Source organism: Rhinolophus sinicus, linkage group LG12 (assembly GCF_036562045.2).
Source record: "Rhinolophus sinicus isolate RSC01 linkage group LG12, ASM3656204v1, whole genome shotgun sequence".
NCBI classification, from domain to species: domain Eukaryota; kingdom Metazoa; phylum Chordata; class Mammalia; order Chiroptera; family Rhinolophidae; genus Rhinolophus; species Rhinolophus sinicus.
The window spans coordinates 14,347,073-14,367,987 of NC_133761.1; the positions used below are offsets into that span (position 1 = coordinate 14,347,073).

General features: G+C 40.3%; 1 protein-coding gene across 2 annotated transcripts in view; it reads left to right on the forward strand.

Annotated features, from left to right (window-relative positions):
• Window positions 1–19,410, forward strand: part of SNTB1 (syntrophin beta 1) — a 208,468-nt gene extending 189,058 nt beyond the window's left edge. For both annotated transcript variants that reach the window (XM_074317034.1, XM_019717404.2), the window contains 3 exons: window positions 8,939–9,135; window positions 13,084–13,274; window positions 16,220–19,410. In XM_074317034.1, the coding sequence (XP_074173135.1) occupies window positions 8,939–9,135; window positions 13,084–13,274; window positions 16,220–16,312 (481 nt within the window). In that variant the 3' untranslated portion in view covers window positions 16,313–19,410. The remainder of the gene's footprint in view (window positions 1–8,938; window positions 9,136–13,083; window positions 13,275–16,219) is intronic.
• Window positions 19,411–20,915: the final 1,505 nt, after the last annotated feature.

Consider the following 20,915-nt stretch of genomic DNA (forward strand, 5'->3'; position numbering starts at 1 on the left):
GGAATGTAGGCATTATCCATGGGCAGTGCAAAAGGATTTACGTGTCCGAGGAGCTACACTGTGTCCAGCTGTAAAGTGTGGGGTTCTCCTACACACCTGTCCATTCCATTTGTCCCACTGTACTGAGTGATTACACCAACTGCCAGCCTCGTGCCTTTCCTGACACCATTTTGGGAGCCGCTCAGAACTGGGGGGAGGGAGATGAGCAGAGAGAGGAGATCCATGGACTTTGGAATCAGACAAACTGGCAGTCGAATCCTGAGAAGTCTACTTACAATGTAATCTTGGGCAAAACATTAATCTCTGAATTCAAGTCTCCGCATCTGTATGAAGGTGGCGATAGTACCTTCTGCTTCATGCAGTTATTGATAGGATCGATTGAGACAGTGTATGTAAATGCTTAGCCTATGGCAGAGATGTAATAAGTGATTGATAAATGTTAGCAATTGTGAAGATTGGAAAACATCATTAAAATTAATATGTGAATGACGGATAATTGGACATACTTGGTCCTACATGTAATATTGCGTTTATCAGGCACTCCTGGTGTCTTAAATCAAAGTCAGTGAGATACAAGGACTGGGCTAATGAAGAGTTGTTGGTCTGTTTGTAGGGAAAGGGAGGTGTGAGGTGAAAACTGGGGGACTGGAACCCCGCAACTCACACCACAACGCTAGTTCTGAATGCTACTTGAAACAACACCGCAGGCAGGTAGCCTAATGATGGTTTCCTCCTTGGGGCAAGAATGTTCAGTTCACTTTAAGGATCTCTTAAAAGGCTCCTATTAGGGGCAGACATTGTGTTGATGGTAGGGGAATACTGTAGTACCTCGGTTTTTGAACATCTCTGTTGACGAACATTTCGGTTTACGAACGCTGTAAAGACAGAAGTTAATGCTTCGGTTTTCGAACACACCTGGGAAGTGGAACATGTCACAAGGCTTCCGCTGACTGCAAGATCCTAAGGCCTAGTGTTGGCTGTTTTCCAATGTTTCAGAACTCGAATGGTCTTCCGGAACGGATTACGTTTGAAAACCGAGGTACCGCTGTAAAAAAAATAAACCAACTGTCATAAGAGCTAATTGTTCAGGTTATTCACTCCTTGTTTCATTTTCCCAGTAAAATAGTTACTTTTAATTGTCCTGAAGCTCCTGAAGGCCTTATTATAATACACATTTTTACGCATTGTGATACATGTTGAACTATATAAAGCATAGATGGGATACAGGAATAGGTAAGAGATAACCAGAAAATTCAAAGAACATATTTAAAAATTAGAGCTTTAAGACCGCTAAGTAACGCAAAAACTATTACCTTCAAAGGAAAAATTTCCCAAGACATGGGAATATCGTGATGTGAGAGTATCTGTCGGAACATAAGTCTTGGTTCTCTTGGAGAAGAAAAGTGCGTGGGTAATTTAAAGCCATGGATGACGTGACCTCTTCATTACACTCTCTCACTTCAGTTTTCTTCCGACCTGCAGTTGACAAGCTGGAGTTTGGCCCCTTTTCCTGCTGTGATGGAAAGAATATAGACTTTGTAGTCATATGGACCTGGGTTCAAATTCTGGACACTCACTCTGTGATCCTAGGCAGCTACCACACAGAACCATGGATTTTTTTTTATTTTTTTTTTGGTAAAGTGGAACCCATAATACCACTTTATGAAGAGTCATTGTAGAGACTACACAATAGTATCAATGCAAACTTTCACCTAGTAGGCATCTAGTACTTTCCTTCCTCCATACTACTGCTGGAAGCTGGCCGTGAAAGGTCATGAGGCCACAGAGAATGTATGGAGGACAGTCACTTTTCTTCGGAAATCTACCCAAGTGATACCATTAAACAGTCAAAAATTGGCTCCCATCTCTTTTGCTGCTCATTCTCCTCTATTAAGTTGGTCTTTGCGTCTAGTCAATACCTGTTAGCAATGTCAGCTTTCCTGGAGATGGGACCTTGCCTTATCCAAATGACAGATGCTTAGAAGATAGAAATGAGGCAATTGTTTGGCTAGTCTTGGCTGAGGGGGTTTGGTACCTGGGTGGCCCCTCCTACCTGACAGATGGGTCCTTATTAGTGATTCTTTCTCCTCACTTCTTTCCTAGAGGCTCTTGACTGCTGGGCTCCGTTAGGGGTGGCCTTTGGATGAGAGTATTCGAGAGCACCAGACCATTTAAGGCATCTGACTAGTTGCTTTTTCTTTCCTTTTCTTGGTAGCTTGCATTGTGGCATCAGTTGGGAGATGCTAATTACAGCAATTAAGTAAAATGAGGATGTAATATTGCTTAGCAACCCAGTTACCTAATATGTAATTTTACTAATTTGGCTGAACTGGTGTGCTGCGGTTGTTTTTGTTTTAATTAAGGATATTAATAATAATGTTTTTGTATGGAACATTTTAGGCAACATTCTCTAACTCCCATCCAGAATTAAATTAGTGCTTCAGCATACCTTGTGAAACAGGTTTTAGTTTTTGCTTTTATCAAAATCAGTCAGGCAAAGGGGCATAGTCGAAGCTCCAGAAACATTATGTGGCCTAGTCCCTCAGTTATTGATGGAGAAACATTAGGCCTGGCCTCCTGTAGGAATGAGTATTTCTACCACCAAGTTCCTCCAAGTCTTCGACAAAGAATTTTACCCAAAAATGTACTTATCCCACAGCCATGCTGAGCCGCATGGAATCCACCACTTTGGGCATTTGAAGTAATTTTAAGACATTTCACCATTTCTTTGTATCTGGGTTAGAGACCCATTTCATTTATATATAATTCTTTAAATGTACTCGGGAGCCATGCTGGCCACCAATGTGAAAGTTTAATGACTTTCACTTTTTTTGATAAAATGGTCACCTTCTACTCTCAGACCAAAAAAGGTAACTCTGACTGCCTAAATAAACAAGTCACTACTGAAAACACCAGTTGCCAGAGATGGAAAGAAGAAACAGATTGAAAGAAGAAACAGTAAATGGATGTGAGGCTGAACGCCTAGAACATTTCATCCTAGTTACCTATTGAGATCACTTTTTTCAGCATTGAATTTAACTGGAAATTAGCATTTAGTGAATGTGAAGCCAAGTTCTTTGGATTTAACATTAGCTACTGTATCATGTGGTTGAGGCACTGAGGGTGGGAGAGAAGTCAGTATCTCACAGTGGTCATTCATTACATACTCCTTGGAAAATAAGTCCTCATTGTATCCCAGCTGTTCATTTAGTCATTCATTTAACAACTATTTACTGAGTACCTGCCGTGTGCCTGGAATTGTTCTTGGTGCTAGACATTCAGCAGGGAATAATCAAATTAAAAGTCCTGCCCTAATTGAACTAATGATAATAATGGATATTACTATATAATCTATATCAGGCATTGTGCCAGGCAGTGTTTATAGAACTTATTTCATCCTCACCACACGACCATGAGGCAGGCATATTGTTATCCCCAGTCTGCATTTGAAGAGTCTGGGGCATGGGGAGTTTAAGAAACTTGCTAAGGTCACACAGTTGGTAACTATCTCATCTGGGGTATCTAACTCTGCCCTGTCTGCTCATATCTGTGCCTTCCTTTTTTTTGCGCCACTCTCTAATATCATGTGGTCCTATTCATTTGTTTGCTTAGTCACACTCCTTTGTAAGAGGAAATGTAAAATCTTGCTAGAGTCGGTGACTTTGCTTCCAACCATGGGTTTATCCATGGGAATGTGTATCTGAATTTTGTAACCAGGAAATGAAGCATATCCTAGGGTTTCTCAAGCAGTTTCAGATAAAACTAAGAAATTGGGTGTGAATTGCAGCTTGAAAGCCTGTCCCAGGGTGCCAGTATTTTTCTCTGGCTGAGTAAGAAAGTTATCTTCTCTTGGGAGACAGCATTTTCGTGGTGGCTATAGTTTAGTTCCTACCGCAGATAAGAGACAGATGGTCATATTTTTAAGGATACATAAATAGCTGAAAATGTAAAATAATTGAAAGATAAATAATCGCTATTTCTGAGTCCCTCCTGAGACTGCGGATCAGGAAAGGTCTTTGGGAAGAATCTTGGGAGGAATATAAAAAGCCTGTTCCTGGCAAAATGGGAAGAACTCAGGCGGACTGATTCTATCCTTAGCCCTTACCTTTTCAAATGTCCAAATGGAGACTTTTAACATCTTAATGTCCAGTTGACATTTACTTGGTACTGAATGTCCAGAATCTGGCTACGGTAATGTGTTCTCAAATGTGGTCTGCAAATGAAGACTCCATTAGGAGGACTTTCACTGGCCCCAAATATTAAAACATGTCAAAATAGGTCAGTTGTGTTATGTGTGTGTGTGTTGGTGTGTGTGTGTGTGCATTTTCCTTTGCAAACTTAAAACACGTGTTTTGAAAATATTTTGAAAAATTGTATTCATGCAGTTATTCTGCTAACATGAACAGAACACCTAACATGTGCCAGGTAGGATGCTAGATACCATGGAATCGTGAGAGATGGGACAAGACTCCTACCCTGAAGGCCATCAAGGTCTAGTAAGGAAGATGAGGTGGTCCTCTTAAAACAATGGCCTCCATGGATTGATAATGTGTGGGAGTCCAGAGGAGGGGCACCTACCTTGAGGAGATCATGCTATGCTTGGTCTCGAGCTCCAGCAGACGGCTATGCAAGTTTGTTTCCACAGCGTCGTCCTACCCAGGAGCTGTCAACTTTGACCCATGAACAACAAACCTCACAGAGTGAGGTGAAGGCCTTAAGAAGTACAGATGGGTAGTTACAAAATAGTCATGGGATATAAAGTACAGCAGAGGGAATATAGTTAATAATAAGGTAATAACTATGTATAGTGCCAGGTGGGTACTAGACTAGTCAGAGGGATCACTTCTTAAATTATATAAATGTCTAACCACTATGCTGTACACCTGGTATTAATATAAAATCACACTGAATGTCAACTGCAATTGAAAAATTAAAAGGGGGGGAAAGGTGATGAGGAATAAGAGGTTCAAATTTCCAGGTAGAAAACAAACAAGTCATAGGGATGTAATGTACCTTCTAGTGCCTTGGTGTGCAGTCTTCCCAGCAAGGATTTGAGTTCTTTCAAGCAGAAGGATGCTGTCTTTCCAATGCCACTCATTTCTGGTCTTCCACTGCACCGTGGGGAATACAATCAATAATACTGTGATAAGGTGGTACCGTGTTAGATGGTTGCTGGACTTACCATGGTGATCACTTCTTTAGGTATATAAATGTTGAATAACTATGGTGCCCACCTGAAATAAATATAATATTGTATGTTAGCTATATTTTAATAAAAACCTTAAAAAGGTTTAACAGGGTAGATCTGAGGCCACAACTCTACCTTCATACCTAATTGAATTGACTCCTAATGCTTATGGTTACTTAACACAGTACCCATCTGACTGATAAGTTGTGAATCCAATATTGATTTCTTTCAAGTCCAAATGAATATTACAAGAAACTGTCAATACATTTTTTTTCTGAATATTCACTTCATCTATTACTTTTCTAGTAATCTTGTTTGTGAATGACACAGCTGTATATAAGGAAGTCACATAGACCCTCATGAACTACTGTTTCCTCTTTTCGAAAGTAAAATATGGTAACTTAAAAAAATCCAATACAGAACCTCACCGGAGAACAGGGTCACAGAATCTACTTTATTCCATGTTCTGAAAATCAGGATACAATTTCCACTTTCCCAGTCCTCCAACTGCTCACTTGCTCTCCCTGATTTCCCAAAGATCCCCATGGCCCTGAGTTTCACTTACATACTAAGTCCTTCTAGTACCTTGGTGTGCAGTCTTCCCAGCAAGGACTGGAGTACTTTGAAGCAGAAGCATGCTCTCTTCCAAATGCCACTCCCTTCTGGTTTTCCATCGCACCTTACTCAGGCTCAGATCTCAAAAGCATTCTTTTCATCAAGCAGCAAAGCATGAATTTAGTTACCTTGTCTTTCAGCCATCCGTCCATCTTACAGTTAGCCTGGAGACGTAGAGCTTCCTTACCTTCTTGGACCACAGGCATCTAAAAGCAGCAGCTCAGGTTGTCTTTGGCATCTTTAGGGAACCTTTCCTCATTTGGATCTTCACTCTCCCATCTGAAGGACTCTTCCTCTGAATAGTGTTTTCACATCATGAGGCAGGAATTATGCTTTTAACATAAGAAAACCAAGGGTAGAGGCAAGGGATGGAAATCGTACTGACTGAGTACAAACAATATGCTAGGTTCTATGCCACGCACCCTACGTAGAGTATTTCATTTGCCCTACACAGTTATTTATGAGGTAGGGTTCTTGCAGAATTGGGGCTCTAATGCGGGTTTTTATGCTTCCCAAAGCTATGTCAATTATCAGTTTACCGTGCAGTCTGTCAGAGATGCCAACCTGATACCGATTTTAAGATTTTAACAAAGGAAGAACTAGATAGATTTATTAGAGCTTCTAAAACTTAAACACCATTGAATATAAAAATACTTTCGAACAATTAAGAAAAAACAATATAAATTTGTGCTTTTTGTGTATACCTTTCTTAATAAATTTTTACCTGACCCTCAAGCCATTTAAAAACCTACACTGGGCTTTTGAGAATGGCTTGTTTTCTTTACCCTCACCGAGATTTTGAAACCTCCGTCGGTTTCTCAGCCCCTTTTGTTCACTTCTCATTACAAAATTCACTTCTCCCTCCTGCCGAAGTAGACTCAGTCTCTACATGTGAAATTCCTGTGTGTGAGCACCCATGGAGACTTCCTCTCACACTGTCCTAGACTCCTTTCAATGAGATTCATGAAATTTCTCTATCTTTGATTATTTTTTTATCTTGAGGTACAATTGATGAATAACATTATATATGTGTAAAGTGTATAATGACATGATTTGATATACATGTGGAATAATTACCCCAATCATCACATTTATCACCTCATAGTTACACTGTGTTTGTGTGTGTGAGAGAACACTTAAGATCTACTCTGTTAGCAAATTTCAAGTATACAATACAGTATTATTAACTACAGTCACCAAGGTATACATTAGATCCTCAAAACGTATTCATCTTATAACTAAAAGTTTGTGCCCTTTGAATAATAGCTCCCCATTTCCCACAGCCTCCAGCCCCTGGCAACCATCATTCTATGCTTTGTTTCTGTGAATTTGATTTTTAATTTTTTTAATTTTTTTTTTTTAAGATTGCACATATAAATGAGCCCATATGGTATTTCTCTGTCTGGCTTATTTCACTTAGTGTAATTTCTTCCAGTTTCATCTACATTGTCGCAAATGGCAGGATTTCCTTCTTTTTAAAAACTGAATAATATTCCTATGTGTGTGTGTGTGTGTGTGTATGTGTATCATTTTTTTAAATTCACTTATCCATCGATGGACCATTTCTTGGCTATTGTGAGTAATACTGCAATGAAATGAGAGTACACATATTTCTTTGAGATACTGATTTTGCTTCCTTTGGATGCATTCCCAGAAGTGGAATTGCTGGGTCATATGGTAGTTTTAATTTTAATTTTTTGAGGAAACTCCATACTGTTTTCCATAATGGTGGTACCAATTACATTCCTACCAACAGTGTACAAGGGTTCCTTTTTCTCCACATTCTTGCCAACAGTTGTTATCTCTCAGGAATTTCTCTATCTTCCAAGATTTTACAACCCAAGGGATTTGTAATGAATGTTTTTCTTCAAGTTGGCACTGCAAACTACTACCTCCAGTTTGATAAGTAAAAAAAGCTCCTAAGAGTTATACAGCAAGCTTGTTGCTAGAAATTCAACAGGCTACAATATTTTTTTTTTCCAGCTGATAACTCTGGTCTATAATATTTAAGCTTACAACAGAAAATAAGCTTTGGGATTTCCTTTGTGCAGTTTTTAATCTAGAGGTAACAAGTGCTTTACCTAAAAAAAAATAATTCTCCCAACCACCAAGCGAATAGACACACCTGAAATTTCTGTAGCAACTGGTAAAGTGTTTCTTTCTGTGTTAAAAGATAAGGCTGAAAATGCAAAGACCCTGGAGAGCAGTAACATTTACTAAATTATACTTTCGCTATCCTGCAAATTATTGATATGATAGTCTCTCCCAAAAGGAGGTTGAGATATTGAGAAGTCGGAGAGAGCCTGAGAGATCCGAGTGTATTTTATAGGAAACAAGTGAGAAGTAGGAGCCAATGGCTGCTCAGAAGGTTGCACTCCGCAAAGTCTGGCTTTTCAGCAAATATTTACTGTGGGCATCACGTCCTGTGCTCATAAGTTGTAAAATCAGTGTGAACAATGAGTACAGTGAAAATCACTCTTGAAAATCCCTTACGTCTCCCATAAAGTACAATTTGCTTCCTTTTCTTAAGAAGTCCAGCACTGCCAGTTCTTTCTCAAGCTGTAATACAGGTACACAGATTGCTACCTCTTCAACGGAGTCCCAAGGTTGTTTGCTTGCATTTGGAGAGCATGTGCCTGAAAAATGCCTACTCAGACGTACATGCAATGTAGCCAGATGCTCCAACTGCAAGAAACGGGGATGAAGTCTAACCCAGGAAACAGTAGCTTTCCTTTCCCTTCTCATGCTCACACTGGGACCTACATATGCCCAGGAAAGGAACGGTGGGGGGAATTTCACACATTATTTAAGTTGTCCTCTCTCTCATGTACTTAATTCTCTTTCTTTCTGGATGAGTGAGCACAGCGGAGTGTGTCTAACTGTAGTTAAAGTCACATTATTCAATGGCCCTGCATATTCGAGCAGATGCACAGTTTTTGGAAACTTCTTAATCTCACTCCACCATCGTGAGGGGATGGCAGAAAACTCTGGTGAACATGAGGGTACAACGGGGCCTTGGGTTTCAGATCAGAATGACAGAGAGCAAGTCACCAATTTAGGGGCTTTTACCAGGTGACGTGTCCAGTGAATCAAGTAGTTTACACTTTGATGATATCTTTTTCTCTCTCTAAACAGGTTGGTCCATTCAGGCCCAGGGAAAGGATCACCCCAGGCTGGTGTGGATCTGTCTTTTGCAACACGAACCGGTACCAGGCAGGGGATTGAAACACATGTCTTCAGGGCCGAAATCAGCAGGGACCTCTCTCATTGGACAAGGAGCATTGTACAGGGCTGCCACAACTCAGCTGAACTCATTAATGAAGTCAGCACTGGTGAGCGCAGCTGGCGACGGGGTCCCGATGTCCCCCTCTTTCTAGGAAGAATGCACCCTCTGCTCCACTCTGGCTTCAGAGGAGTTTCCATTACTGGCCTTTGGGGGTAAAGTTCCAGCGGTAAACCTCAGTTCTTCTAAGTTAAGGCACACCTTATGCCCTAGGAAAATGGAACCTGAGGGTTTGGTTGTGAAAAGCCTTATCCCACCTTCATTCAGAGAAAAGTTGGTAACTTAGCTCGTTGAATGTCATTTTTCTACCTGTAACCCCTGGGTAGCTTCCTGGAGGCATGAACTTTGCGGCACAGCAAGTAGGGTTCTTGTAAGAAGCAACAGAACTTGATTCTAAATCATTTATCACAGAATAAAATTATCGGAAATATATTAGGAAGCTCGCAAATTTGATCAGGAAACTGGACCACCAGGCTCTGAAAGAGAGCGGGAACCAAAGGCATGTGGGTGAGGGTGAGCAGAGCAAAGCGTGTACCCTTGGGAAGAATCACCCATCACCTCTGCCCCGGGGATGCATGGAGACGCAGACAGGAAGGAGGGAGCGTGCAATGGTGCAGTCACATTCACGTAGTGCTCTGAGGAAGGAGGAGTCAGACGTGTGCATGTAGAAGGAAGAACCCTTCATACTACATGAGTGAGTGACGATATCCTGAGCGCCAAGCATTTTACATACTGTCTGTTTCTCATACTATGCAAAACAGCCCTTTCTGGTTCCTGAAATCAGCTAACTGAGACAAGACTAATATTTTAAAAATGAAATAACTTGGAATAGAAATATCAGTGTAGATGCTGTTTTGTTTTGTAGAACCATCCAGGTGTGTGTGGGTGTCCTGGGCCACAAGACATTACCTCATCTCATCTTATAATCGTCACAATTCCCTTGTCAACCGAATTGTACAAATCAGGAAGCAAATTCCCAAGACAGGTGAAGTAACTTGCCCAAGATCAGATGAGTAACAAACAACAAAACTGCCTTTAACGCTATGCTGTGTCTCTCTAAAGTCCTTCATTCACGACAGTGTCTACAGAGACACGGAACTTCTCACTGTTAGGCCACTGATCCAAAACAACAGTTCTTTTCAGACTGCTGTGATAAGTAATCTTCATGCCACTCTCTAAATCATACAGGTAGTGAGGAAGGTACATAGATAGGTACACGACAGACAGATGATAGATAGGTGATCAATAGATAGAGAGATAGATACATACATACATAGATACCTAGATGCATAAATTGATGCTGGATGATAGAGAGACCCATGCTGTCCAATATGCTGGCCTTTAGTCATTTGTAGCTATTTAAATGCAAATGTAAATAAGCAACTTAGTTGCTCTAGCCACATTTCAGGTGCTCAATCGCCACATGTGCCTAATGGCTACCACGTTGGACAGTGCAGATCTAGTACATTTCCAGCATTGTAGAATGCCCTATGGTACAGCTTTACTCTAGAGGAGCAGGATTTCCCACATGTCATCTTAGGTACAGTGTTTCCAAACTTTAGCCGCACTGAAAACAACAAAGTGTTTCAGTTTTACCCTCAAGAGCTTCAGATTGCTGACCCACAGTTCCTGGTGGGGCCTGAGAACTTCTATCTAGTGACGTAGCAGGTGGTGCTGGCGCTCCTGGTTGGTGGATCACTCTGCAAGTACTGCTGCATTAGGGTGCAGCTTCCTCCGGCACCAGGAGGATTAGAAAGATGGGACACACATCAACCTGTAGCAGGGTTTCTCCATATTTCCTCTACTTGTGCAAACATGAAACGAAACCCCAGTTGTTTTGCAGAATTCCTGCTGCATCTGCAACATAATCAATGTCTTTTAGAAATTATCCTGAAACGAACTAGTGCCCCTCAATATTTTCAAACATTGTTGAAAACCTTTTTGGAGTGTCATTGAAGCTTTACTATTTTAGGCCTCTTCTGTACGGCAAGAAAAACTAGGGGCAAAGGGGCTTATGTTTTAATGAACTTGGGGCTTCAACGAAGTTGATAATGTTTTCAGTTTATCCTGGGAAGATTGACAACGTTTTCAGATAACCGATGCCATTATATAAAGGCATCGAATACCATTTGAGATCAACTAGAAAAAGGAATCACAAGCAGCGAAGTCAGAATATCTGAGGGCATAGCTTCCAAGTTCAAACACCGAGGAAGGAAAAACAGTGAAACCCAAGTTTAGAGCCCATTCACCCACATATTCTGCAGGTGGCAGAAGCGATGAGTGTCAAAAATGAGGATTCAAGTTGGGAAGCCAGAACTACACCTCTGCTACTGGTCTCGGTCACCCTTGGACTGGAGGGGTGGCAGAGGTCTAGGACCCTTCCGAGAGGATAACAAGATTTATCGATTGGCTTTGCCTAGAAGGACTCAAAGACCTATTAGAGAATGCACCTTAGGAAAATATCAGCCCTTAGTTCCAAGTCGAAAGTTGCCACAGTAAGTTGGAGGAAGGGGGGTATATGTTTTAACCAGAGTTTCAGGTAGAAGCTGCCTCATTCTGTGGGCAGACACACAGCCCTATTTATTCCCCCACCCTCTGAAGGTCTCCTCCATCCCACTGTGATTATTCTGAGAAACTCCTTCCAAGGTCCCTCTCCGTATCCCTCCATCTCCTGAGTACCAGAGTGAGAGAAAGACACATAGCAGAGTGGAAAAGAACTTGAATTTTGAAATCTAAATCACCTGGATTGTGACACGTTCACCTCTGAGCGTTGCTTGTTTCACCTATAATAAGCTAAGGTCCTGCTTCAGAAGTGTGTGGCAAGGTAAAATTCAGTTTGGTTTATAAGCTGAGCTAATGCAAGTCTAATCAATAATGCCCTCACTCTTACTCCTCCCAAACCCCATTCCCAGCGAAGAAAACACCCTGTTATCCCTAAAAAGCTTTCAGACGTACGTACAGGCCTGAGCCAATTTACTTGCCTGGGTGTGTTTTATGAGGCAAAACAAACAAACAAACAAACAAAAAAACCCCACTCCAATCTGATATCTAATAACCTTTTCCAGAACTCTTTTATCAAGGGTTTTAAACCTTCACTAGTCTTCCTAAATGGGAACCTGGATTCTGGTGGCTGTCCTTCCAACCAGCTCATAAGCTTAAAGCACTGGTCTCTTTCTAAACGCAGTGAGGACCACAGAGAAAAGCTGGCACCTAACCTGAGCTACAGGTTTCAGTGTTGTTCCTTTGGATCAGAGGGCAGCGTGTGGACCATTCCTGGCTGCCACACTGGGCAGCGGGAGGAAATGTCCTTCTTCGTGGAAGGTGCCACATCTGACATCGATCTGCTATAGCACCTTTTCCAGGACCCAAGGTCATCAGATCATCAGGGAAATTCAAAAGGCACCCCTTTCTACTTGTAAATGAGCTTTGTTCAGCTTTCTTGAAATTAGATCATCTTTGAATTACCCACTCCTGACTTCTTAGGAGTGTTACATTTGTTAACTTTGGTCATATAAAGGGGGGAATGCTTGCTTTTTCACCAGGGGGAAGACAAGACATTGACTGATTGTGTGTGTGTGTGTGCGTGCATGTGTGAGAGAGAGAGAGAGAGAGAATCAAGATTCAGCGGTAGCTTGCCCTAAATCATAATCAGATGTCAGCGTTTCCCCTCTTGAGACAAGGCCATCGGAAGGCGAGTGCACGTATCTGCCTGTGGGTTGTCAGATGATCAGATCAGGGCTAGAGTCCAGATAAAATTCAGTAAATCACAGCAAATTGAATTTCTTTCCATTTCCTTTAGTTTCACAGAACAAGTTAAATTACAAGATCAAAAGCAATCTAAGGGGAATATTTTCATGAACAATTATTAATTTTTAACTTTAGAAAGAAATCTGTGGCTGGCCTTTGGGACTGAGACCTAAAAGTTAAGTGCCTGGGAAAATGGATTGACTTGGATTGACTTCCATTGTTCACCTCTCTCTCTCTCTCTCTCTCTCAGCTTGCACCTACAAAAACCAGGAGTGCCGCTTGACCATACATTATGACAATGGATTTTCTGTTACCACTGAGCCACAGGAGGGTGCCTTTCCCAAGACAATCATACAAGCTCCGTATGAAAAGCTGAAAATGTCTTCAGATGATGGAATAAGGATGCTGTATTTAGATTTTGGAGGCAAAGATGGAGAGATTGTAAGTGCACGTTCCTGTACAAAGTGTGATTTCGTATATGTCATGATGCGACATGACCTACAATGGCTCACAAACATAATGCCGCCTTGTATTTATTTACCAGTTGCCGATTAACTAAGTACTTGCAGATTCACATCTTATTCGCTCCTTGAGAAACAGCGACCAGATCCAATTTTTTTTCAGTGTGTAACTTTGGTCTGATTGTCCACTGGAACACTACAGAAATATTTGAGTTAAAGGAAAGAATCCTTTACAAAGTCGGCATGGAATTCTTCTCAGCTAGGGTCCCACCAGCTTCAAAATATGCCCTTTATTTTTGAAAGTATCAAGCCTGTGATGTAACGTCGGTATTGTGCTAGGTGTCAGGGGTGCAGGGATGTAAAAGACACAGTCACGCCTGCTGAAAGGTCTCAGAGGAACAGAGCACGGAGAACAAGAGGTGTGTGGGAGAGGCTGGACTAGAGGCAGAGTGGAAACGGCAGTGGGGGAACAGAGAAACCCTCCCCTCTACCCACGCGGAGACAGTGCCAGACAAAAGCCCAGGATTTGGAGGCTAATGTTAAATAACGTCCAACAAAATTAATGAATTTGTTACTTACGGAAACATCGATACTTTTCATATCCATGCAAACAGCCTCTGTGTTTAAATTCATGGCTTCCTGTGATCATTGCTGTCTACCCTAATGAAAAAGGAAATTAGTTCAGTTCCACCAAAGGGCGAGAATTGCACATTCTTCTACTTTCTAGCAAGTGTACTTCTTAACATTTCTCAGGAAGACTGAGCATCTCATTTAAACTGCAGACTGTAGAACTTCAAAGAGGACCTTGATTTTTTTGTAACAAGTAGTCTCTGTTTGGCTTAATAACTAGTCCTGGGTTAGTGAACAAACACTGCCTTCCACTTGAGGACAGGGATGGGGAATATTATAACACGCAGCGATAAATCTCAGTTTTAAAGATCTGATCATTGATTTCAGTTCGGCTACTGGACTCCACATTCTCTCCTTTGCCAACCCCCATCTCTCCATCGTTATTTCATTCATTTCAATTCTCCGAAAACCATTCAGGGTTACCTAGTGGGGGAGGGCTCAGAGAAAGGGCCAGGACCACACTTTTAAAAGAGTGTAGAGGCCTTTACAGTTCCAGCACCACTGGTCTAGAATATGCAATACTAGTAGCCCCAACACAGCCCCAGATTTCTTCCTAAGACCACACCCTGTGGCCGAGTTGATCTGAACTCACTTTCGGAGAGCATTTTCCAGCTCATCATGTTTCTAACTTTTAAAATGGATCTGCGGTGTGTTGTAGGGTTTCTTGTTGTCAGTAAGTTAAGCCTGAAGAACCAGTTTGGAAATAGTAAGTGACTTGAAGTTCGATTTTACTAAGAAAGCTTCTAGTTCAGTTGCTGCTCTGTCAATCACCCAACTGTGTCCTTTTGCCTAAAGGTGACTACTCTCTAGTGAAGTGGAAAAGAATGAGGACCAGCCTCCTGCTTTATAAGTATCCTTGGCTTGAAAATTCAAGGCTGTTTTTGCCTGTGACAAAAATCACTTATGTCCAAATGTCAACCTTTTTGCCTATAATTACAGCCCGAGCTGGAAGACTTAGGAAGGACTGATTTTTTGGCTGCCAGTATACTAGGCTGACAAGCTCAAGTTCAGAGATACCTCCCACAGTGTCTAGTTAAGCAAGACCAGGAAGCATACACCAGGCTTTTCTGGTGTAGGGGTGGGGAGCAGAGAAGAGATGTAGGAAATGCATTAAACTGAGGGTATAAGAACCCCATGTTTTCTAAGTCTGGAATTAATCACCAACTGTCCTGGGTAAGTCCTTGAATTTCTATAGATGTGAGTCTCCCCACCCACAAAATACAGGGACTGAAGTAGGTCATCTTTAAGGTAACTTCCAAAAGTTGCCATCTGCATTAGCGTAACAGAAAATTGTGGTTAAGCCCTGACTCAGGTATCAGAATTGCATTTGAGTCCAGGCTTTCTCCATCTGGTAAGATCTATGATCTCAGAAAGTTTTCTAACTTCTCCAACTCTTAGTTTCCCATAGCAATCAGAGATAATAACAATAGTTACCTCATAGGGATTTTGTGAGAATTCAATGAGCTAGCGTAGAGAAAATATGTAGCACAGTGCCTGGTTCATGGTGTGTAAAACCTTAACTTTGCTACTTATTGTTATAAGTTCAGGTTATTATTTTCCAGCAGCATCTGTCATCCTTAGAATGGAACTGGGGACAGCAGATGTGAGTTGGGAACAACTCCCCAGTTCTCCTGAATTCGGTCGGGCGAGAAACATTCAACCTCTTATGCTCTGGCAATGTGTCAGCTCTGCTAGGCACACACCAGGAGGATGAGACGTTAGAAGGGGGCTTAGCAGACAACAATCCAATCGTACAGGGCAGTGAGGACACAGCTGCTTAGCAGCATGGATTCTGTGTTTATAAGAAATTTTCACATACAGTATCTCATTTAATACACGAATCACCCTGTGAGTTGGATAGGACCGAAAGAAATTTTAAGTGACTCTCAAGAGTCTATATCTAAGAAGTATTAGAGCCAGGACTCAAACCTACTCTTCACATGTGAAGTTTAGCATTGCTCCATGTTGTATCTAATCCCAACACAAATAGTACCACTACGGGACACCAAAAGAAAACGGTTTAGACAGCCAAGGACAGCATCATTATTTATGCTGCTGGTATATATACATTTCACAGAAACTATTTCAGAAAAAAAAGATATATGAGATGCAAGGAATAAGTTCAAAGTTATTTTTTTTTTAATCTCATCGAGGGGCAAGGACTCAAAAACATTAATTGCCCCAGTTAACTCTTAAACGCAGGAAGTACACAGATCCGTTTGATGTGTAAATCGCTATTCTGTATGAAGCATTAATTTAAAAATCTCTCATGCTCTCCTCTTTTTTAAATTTCAGCAACTGGACCTTCATTCCTGCCCCAAGCCAATCGTTTTCATCATTCATTCCTTCCTGTCAGCGAAAATTACAAGACTGGGCTTGGTCGCCTGAACAGAGGGGCGACTTGCCTTTGAGAAAAGGAGGGCTGCGACGCCACCAGAAAGTGGGCCATCAGACACCATTTGCAGTGAGCAATGCACCAGATGTCGTATGCCCCAGTCAGCTTTAGCTCCCAAGAGTCCTGCGTCACTGTCCCAGACTCCTCTGTCCGTTTCACCAACAAGGGGCTACCCTAGGAAAACACAAGGGATATCAGAATACAACTGTCTTTCAGAACAGTAAAGAGGAGAGGGCGGTTGGAAATATACCGCATAGCTTCTGACAATCAAGGGCGTGACCATTAGAACAGCATGTACAGATCTTACACCAGTTTCTAGTCTACTGGCTCCCCCAGGTAAGCAAGGGCTGAATAGATGAAAACTGGACATTGTCACCGCTCTCCTCCCCAGTAACCAGGACTCCTTGTTCCGTGATTTAGCTCCTACTTCTCAGTTGACTTTCGCTGGCAAGGAAAGAAAAGTACTTCAAATGGAAAGTCACCCTTTATTTAAGTGTGAAGAAGCTGTTACTTTTTCTTAATGAATTATCTTTCAATAATGGAGAAAGATTCTGAAGTGTTCTCAGGAGCATATCCTGAGCAGGAATTAAAACAAAGCCTTGGAGACTGATCTGAGCTGTAAGCTGGTGGAAACTGAGCCAAAGTAGACTGCAAATTGCAAAGCTTTGCTGAAGAGTGGTGTGCATGAAAGAAGCTTAATTCTGGGCTGCATTCACACCAAGGTCTGCTGTCATAGAGCCAAGACTGACAGTTTTATTTATAGAAAGCAAATTATGGATATTTTTTTAAAAGATTGCCATTTTGATTACACACACACACACAATCAACTAAGGTGGGGTTAACTAATTGTCCTCATTTTGTGGTTTTCAGTGGACGCACTGAGCAATTTATTGACCCTTGTTTCTGCCTGTGCTTGTATGCATGCATTTTTGAACCAGTAATAGAGCAAGGTCATATACTTCTGGATGATGCTGGGTTTTAGATATAGACCCAGCATTATAATCACATCTATTGATAGCATCCTGCAGCTCTTTGGGAATTCCAGGGAAATAATATAATGACCTGATATTTTTCTACAAGAATATTTTCAGACACCATATAGCATATTACTGATTTAATGCTTTTCTCTTTCAAAACAAATTCACCAAAAATACACCTAGCATTTAATTTGGGAGTCACTGTCCTCAGACTTTGAAAATTAGCTCTAGAACTTCTGTAAGCATTTGTAACCCTTCTTTCCCCTGCGGTTTACACAGACAAATGTGCTAGGTTAGATTCGCGTGTTTTTTCAGAATCATATTTTAGCAAATTCCTATGCAAAGAGCTTTAAAAAGTGAAATTGTGCTAAAGGAATGTAATTTTGCTCAGACAGATGTGTTTATTGAGTTATAATGTTTTATTTTAGATCAGCGTTTCCCCAAAGTTATGTATCATGTAACACTAGCTCCAGAGGTGTTTTGTGGGGGTGGAAACAGGTTTGGTCATCAACAATGTTTGTTAAATACTGAGCTAAGAAATGTTAAACAGATTTCACAACTGCAGGCCTCCTCAGAGACTTTAATGTACGTTGTGATTCTTCAAGGGAGGAACCTGTGTGCCATTCCCTACACTCACCTACAGAACTCCTTTCTAACAGAGCATCATATGAAGCTAGTGTCTAAAAAAAAAAGAAAAAAATATATATATAAACCAGCTTTGGGACATTGATTTTTTCTCTCTCTTTTTTTTTTTTTTTTGGTTTCCTATTTTGAAACGCTGAAGAGTGAAGTCCCAGGCTGCTATTGTTAGGAAAGCTTTGATGCATTTGTAAACTGTACTGCATTCTTTCATTATATATTTTCAAAATCACTGGAATGTTGCTCTACAAGAGAATTATACTTGTGTATTGTAAATAACATATTAAAATACATATATTAATGCCAATAGTTTAATTCAACAATATATAATCTAAGGTGCTCAGTAGTACATGAAGTACGAGTTAATTACTCATAATTAAGTTGCAAAGATCCTATTATATATTTATAGACACATTAAAATGATCATAATTAGAAATATTATTTCTTCATCACTTAAGTTTTGGACTGATTAAGATGTGGGTGGAAATCGACAGAAACTACATTCTCTGCATTTATAAAAATTTAATTTAAATATTTATATTTTAGAAAAAATATATTTGAATAAAATTAATGCATTTTCTGAATTATGTGTCATTAGCAAGAAATGGAAAATTTTACTAAGAGAATTGTGTATATGAATCGTTTTATTTTCTTCCAAGTTAGTGTATCATATCAGAGTGGATATGATGAATCAATTTCACTCACTCATTTTTTTCTCATTCTGAATTCAACAAGTTACAATGACTTTACACTGTAGATCTTTTAATCATCATGTGTGTTATGAATGTTGTGAATGACACAAACTCATATGTCTGGTTCATGCCTGGGTATAGTTAACGAAATCAACTGAGTCATTTTGGGGACTTTGTTTCTGCCCAATTCGTTCTGTGCTCAGTCCGTTTCTTATTTGAATCAATTAATTATTAAATTCACATGTTTGTCTCTTTCAGGGCAAACCAATACAAATGAATGATGTTTAACTGCTTAGTGAGAACCTATTCATTTGCTCTTTGGGGTGACATATTGTGATAAGACATCTTTAAATCATCCCATAGGGATTTAAACAAGGCCAATAGGAACTTAGACAATTTTTTTTTTCAGACTTAAACGGAGAAACAAAACCATACACCTACTAAAAAATACCTAGACAGAGGCATTTAATTAATTCTATCAATTGATGGGCTTAAAATGCTGCACAAGGCATGCTCCTTTGTCTAAAAGCTTGTTGACCCTTCTTGGCTGAAGTCAGAAGGGATGGTCATTAATGGTCAGGATTCTCCTAAAATTAACGTACAGGGGCCGTTCTGGCCTTTGTTTTACAAATATCAGATATTCTATGTTCAGAGGACTGCAATGGGCTGGGACGAGGGAGTAATTTTTGAATGTACCTTGAGTTAAAAAAAATGTGCCTATGTTTATAGCACCATGGGTATCATGTAAAATTTATATGAGTTAAATAAATATTCACCTCTGAATATGGTGGACTGGCTGGTGGTTTCCTGAGAGCCACAGAGGGACATGGGAGTGTGAAGACACAGCCTACTATTTGCTTCCTCCAAGATTGGCCTTGAAAGGTGCGAATTGGTAAAAGGGATGCTATTAGCATTTTGCTTTGTTTTGTTTTGCATGTATTTTTGTGTGTATAGTTTCCGGATGGGTCTTCACTTGGGGCTCAGGGATCTCATTTTTAACTAAGTTTTCATGGGATTCAACCTATACACCAAGCTCCAAATACTTGCATTCTCTGTAGGACTTGGTTGTGTTTAAATTGCTTGTAATAAATGTGACAGACTCGGGGAGAGAAGCCTTTTTGCTACTCAAAAATTTACTAGTATTGAGATTATATTTAGAACTGTAGAATCTCAGTGTTGAGGAGACTTTAGAGCTCATCAAGCACATTGTTTCCCAAAGTCTATTCATGATTTTAGCAATACCACCTTAGTATCGTAGTGTATGATTTGCTAGTAGTATAGCAACATAGCATATACATATAAAAAAGGAATATACACCAATTAAAAAAATTTTAAAGTCTGTACCACCCAAAATCATACCAGATATACTATGGTACTACATTTTGGGAAATGTTGACCTTGTATAATATTCCACTAAAGTCAGGAAGCTCTTCCTGAACATACCATGTACTTGTTCATTCCCGCAGAAATAGAAAATTTCCCGGGGGAGGGAGCACCTTATTTTTTGACGCAAGCCACTCCATTGCTGGCTGGCTACAGTTGTTAGAAAGTTCTTAAATTCTTAGAGCAAAACTTATGTCTGCCTAACTTTCAGTCATCATCACCCTGTTCTACCCTAGAAAGACTGAAAGTCCAATTTTTTCCACCTGAGTGTCCCAAGTAAAAAGACAAATCAAGGCTGAGGATGACTAGGTAATATAAAATGATCTGAAAATGGCTTTAAATAGGACATTTATAATTCCTCATTTTCATCTTTAAAATATCAATTGGCCAAGATTAAAATTTTCCATAATAATTAGTGGTGGAAAGCGATGGGAAAACAGGCACTTATATATCCATTAGTAGGTATATAGTATTTAGCAATAATTTGGAGGGCAATTTGGCAATATCTATAAAAATTTAAAAATCCATGTAACTTTTGACTTATGGGGATTCATCCTAGAGATCCAATTGCACAAGGACACAAAGACTAATGTAAGAGGATCATCTTTGCAGCATTGTTACAAGAAGCTGAAAAGGTCAATGTGACCATCTAGAACTAAATAAATCCTGGCATATTTATGCATTAGAATATTCTACAACTGTTAACGAAGACTGGTCCATTTTTAAGTGCTAAATGCTAAATGCAAAATGCAAACATAGATACACTGTAGACACACATTCCACTTGTTTTTTAGAAAGTGGTTCTCTTCATGCTCCCAGGGGCACTGCTGGGGCATTCTGGAAATCTGTGCTAGTGTTTTGTTGTCACAATGATTGGGGGGCAAAGGACCCTATTGGTATTTACT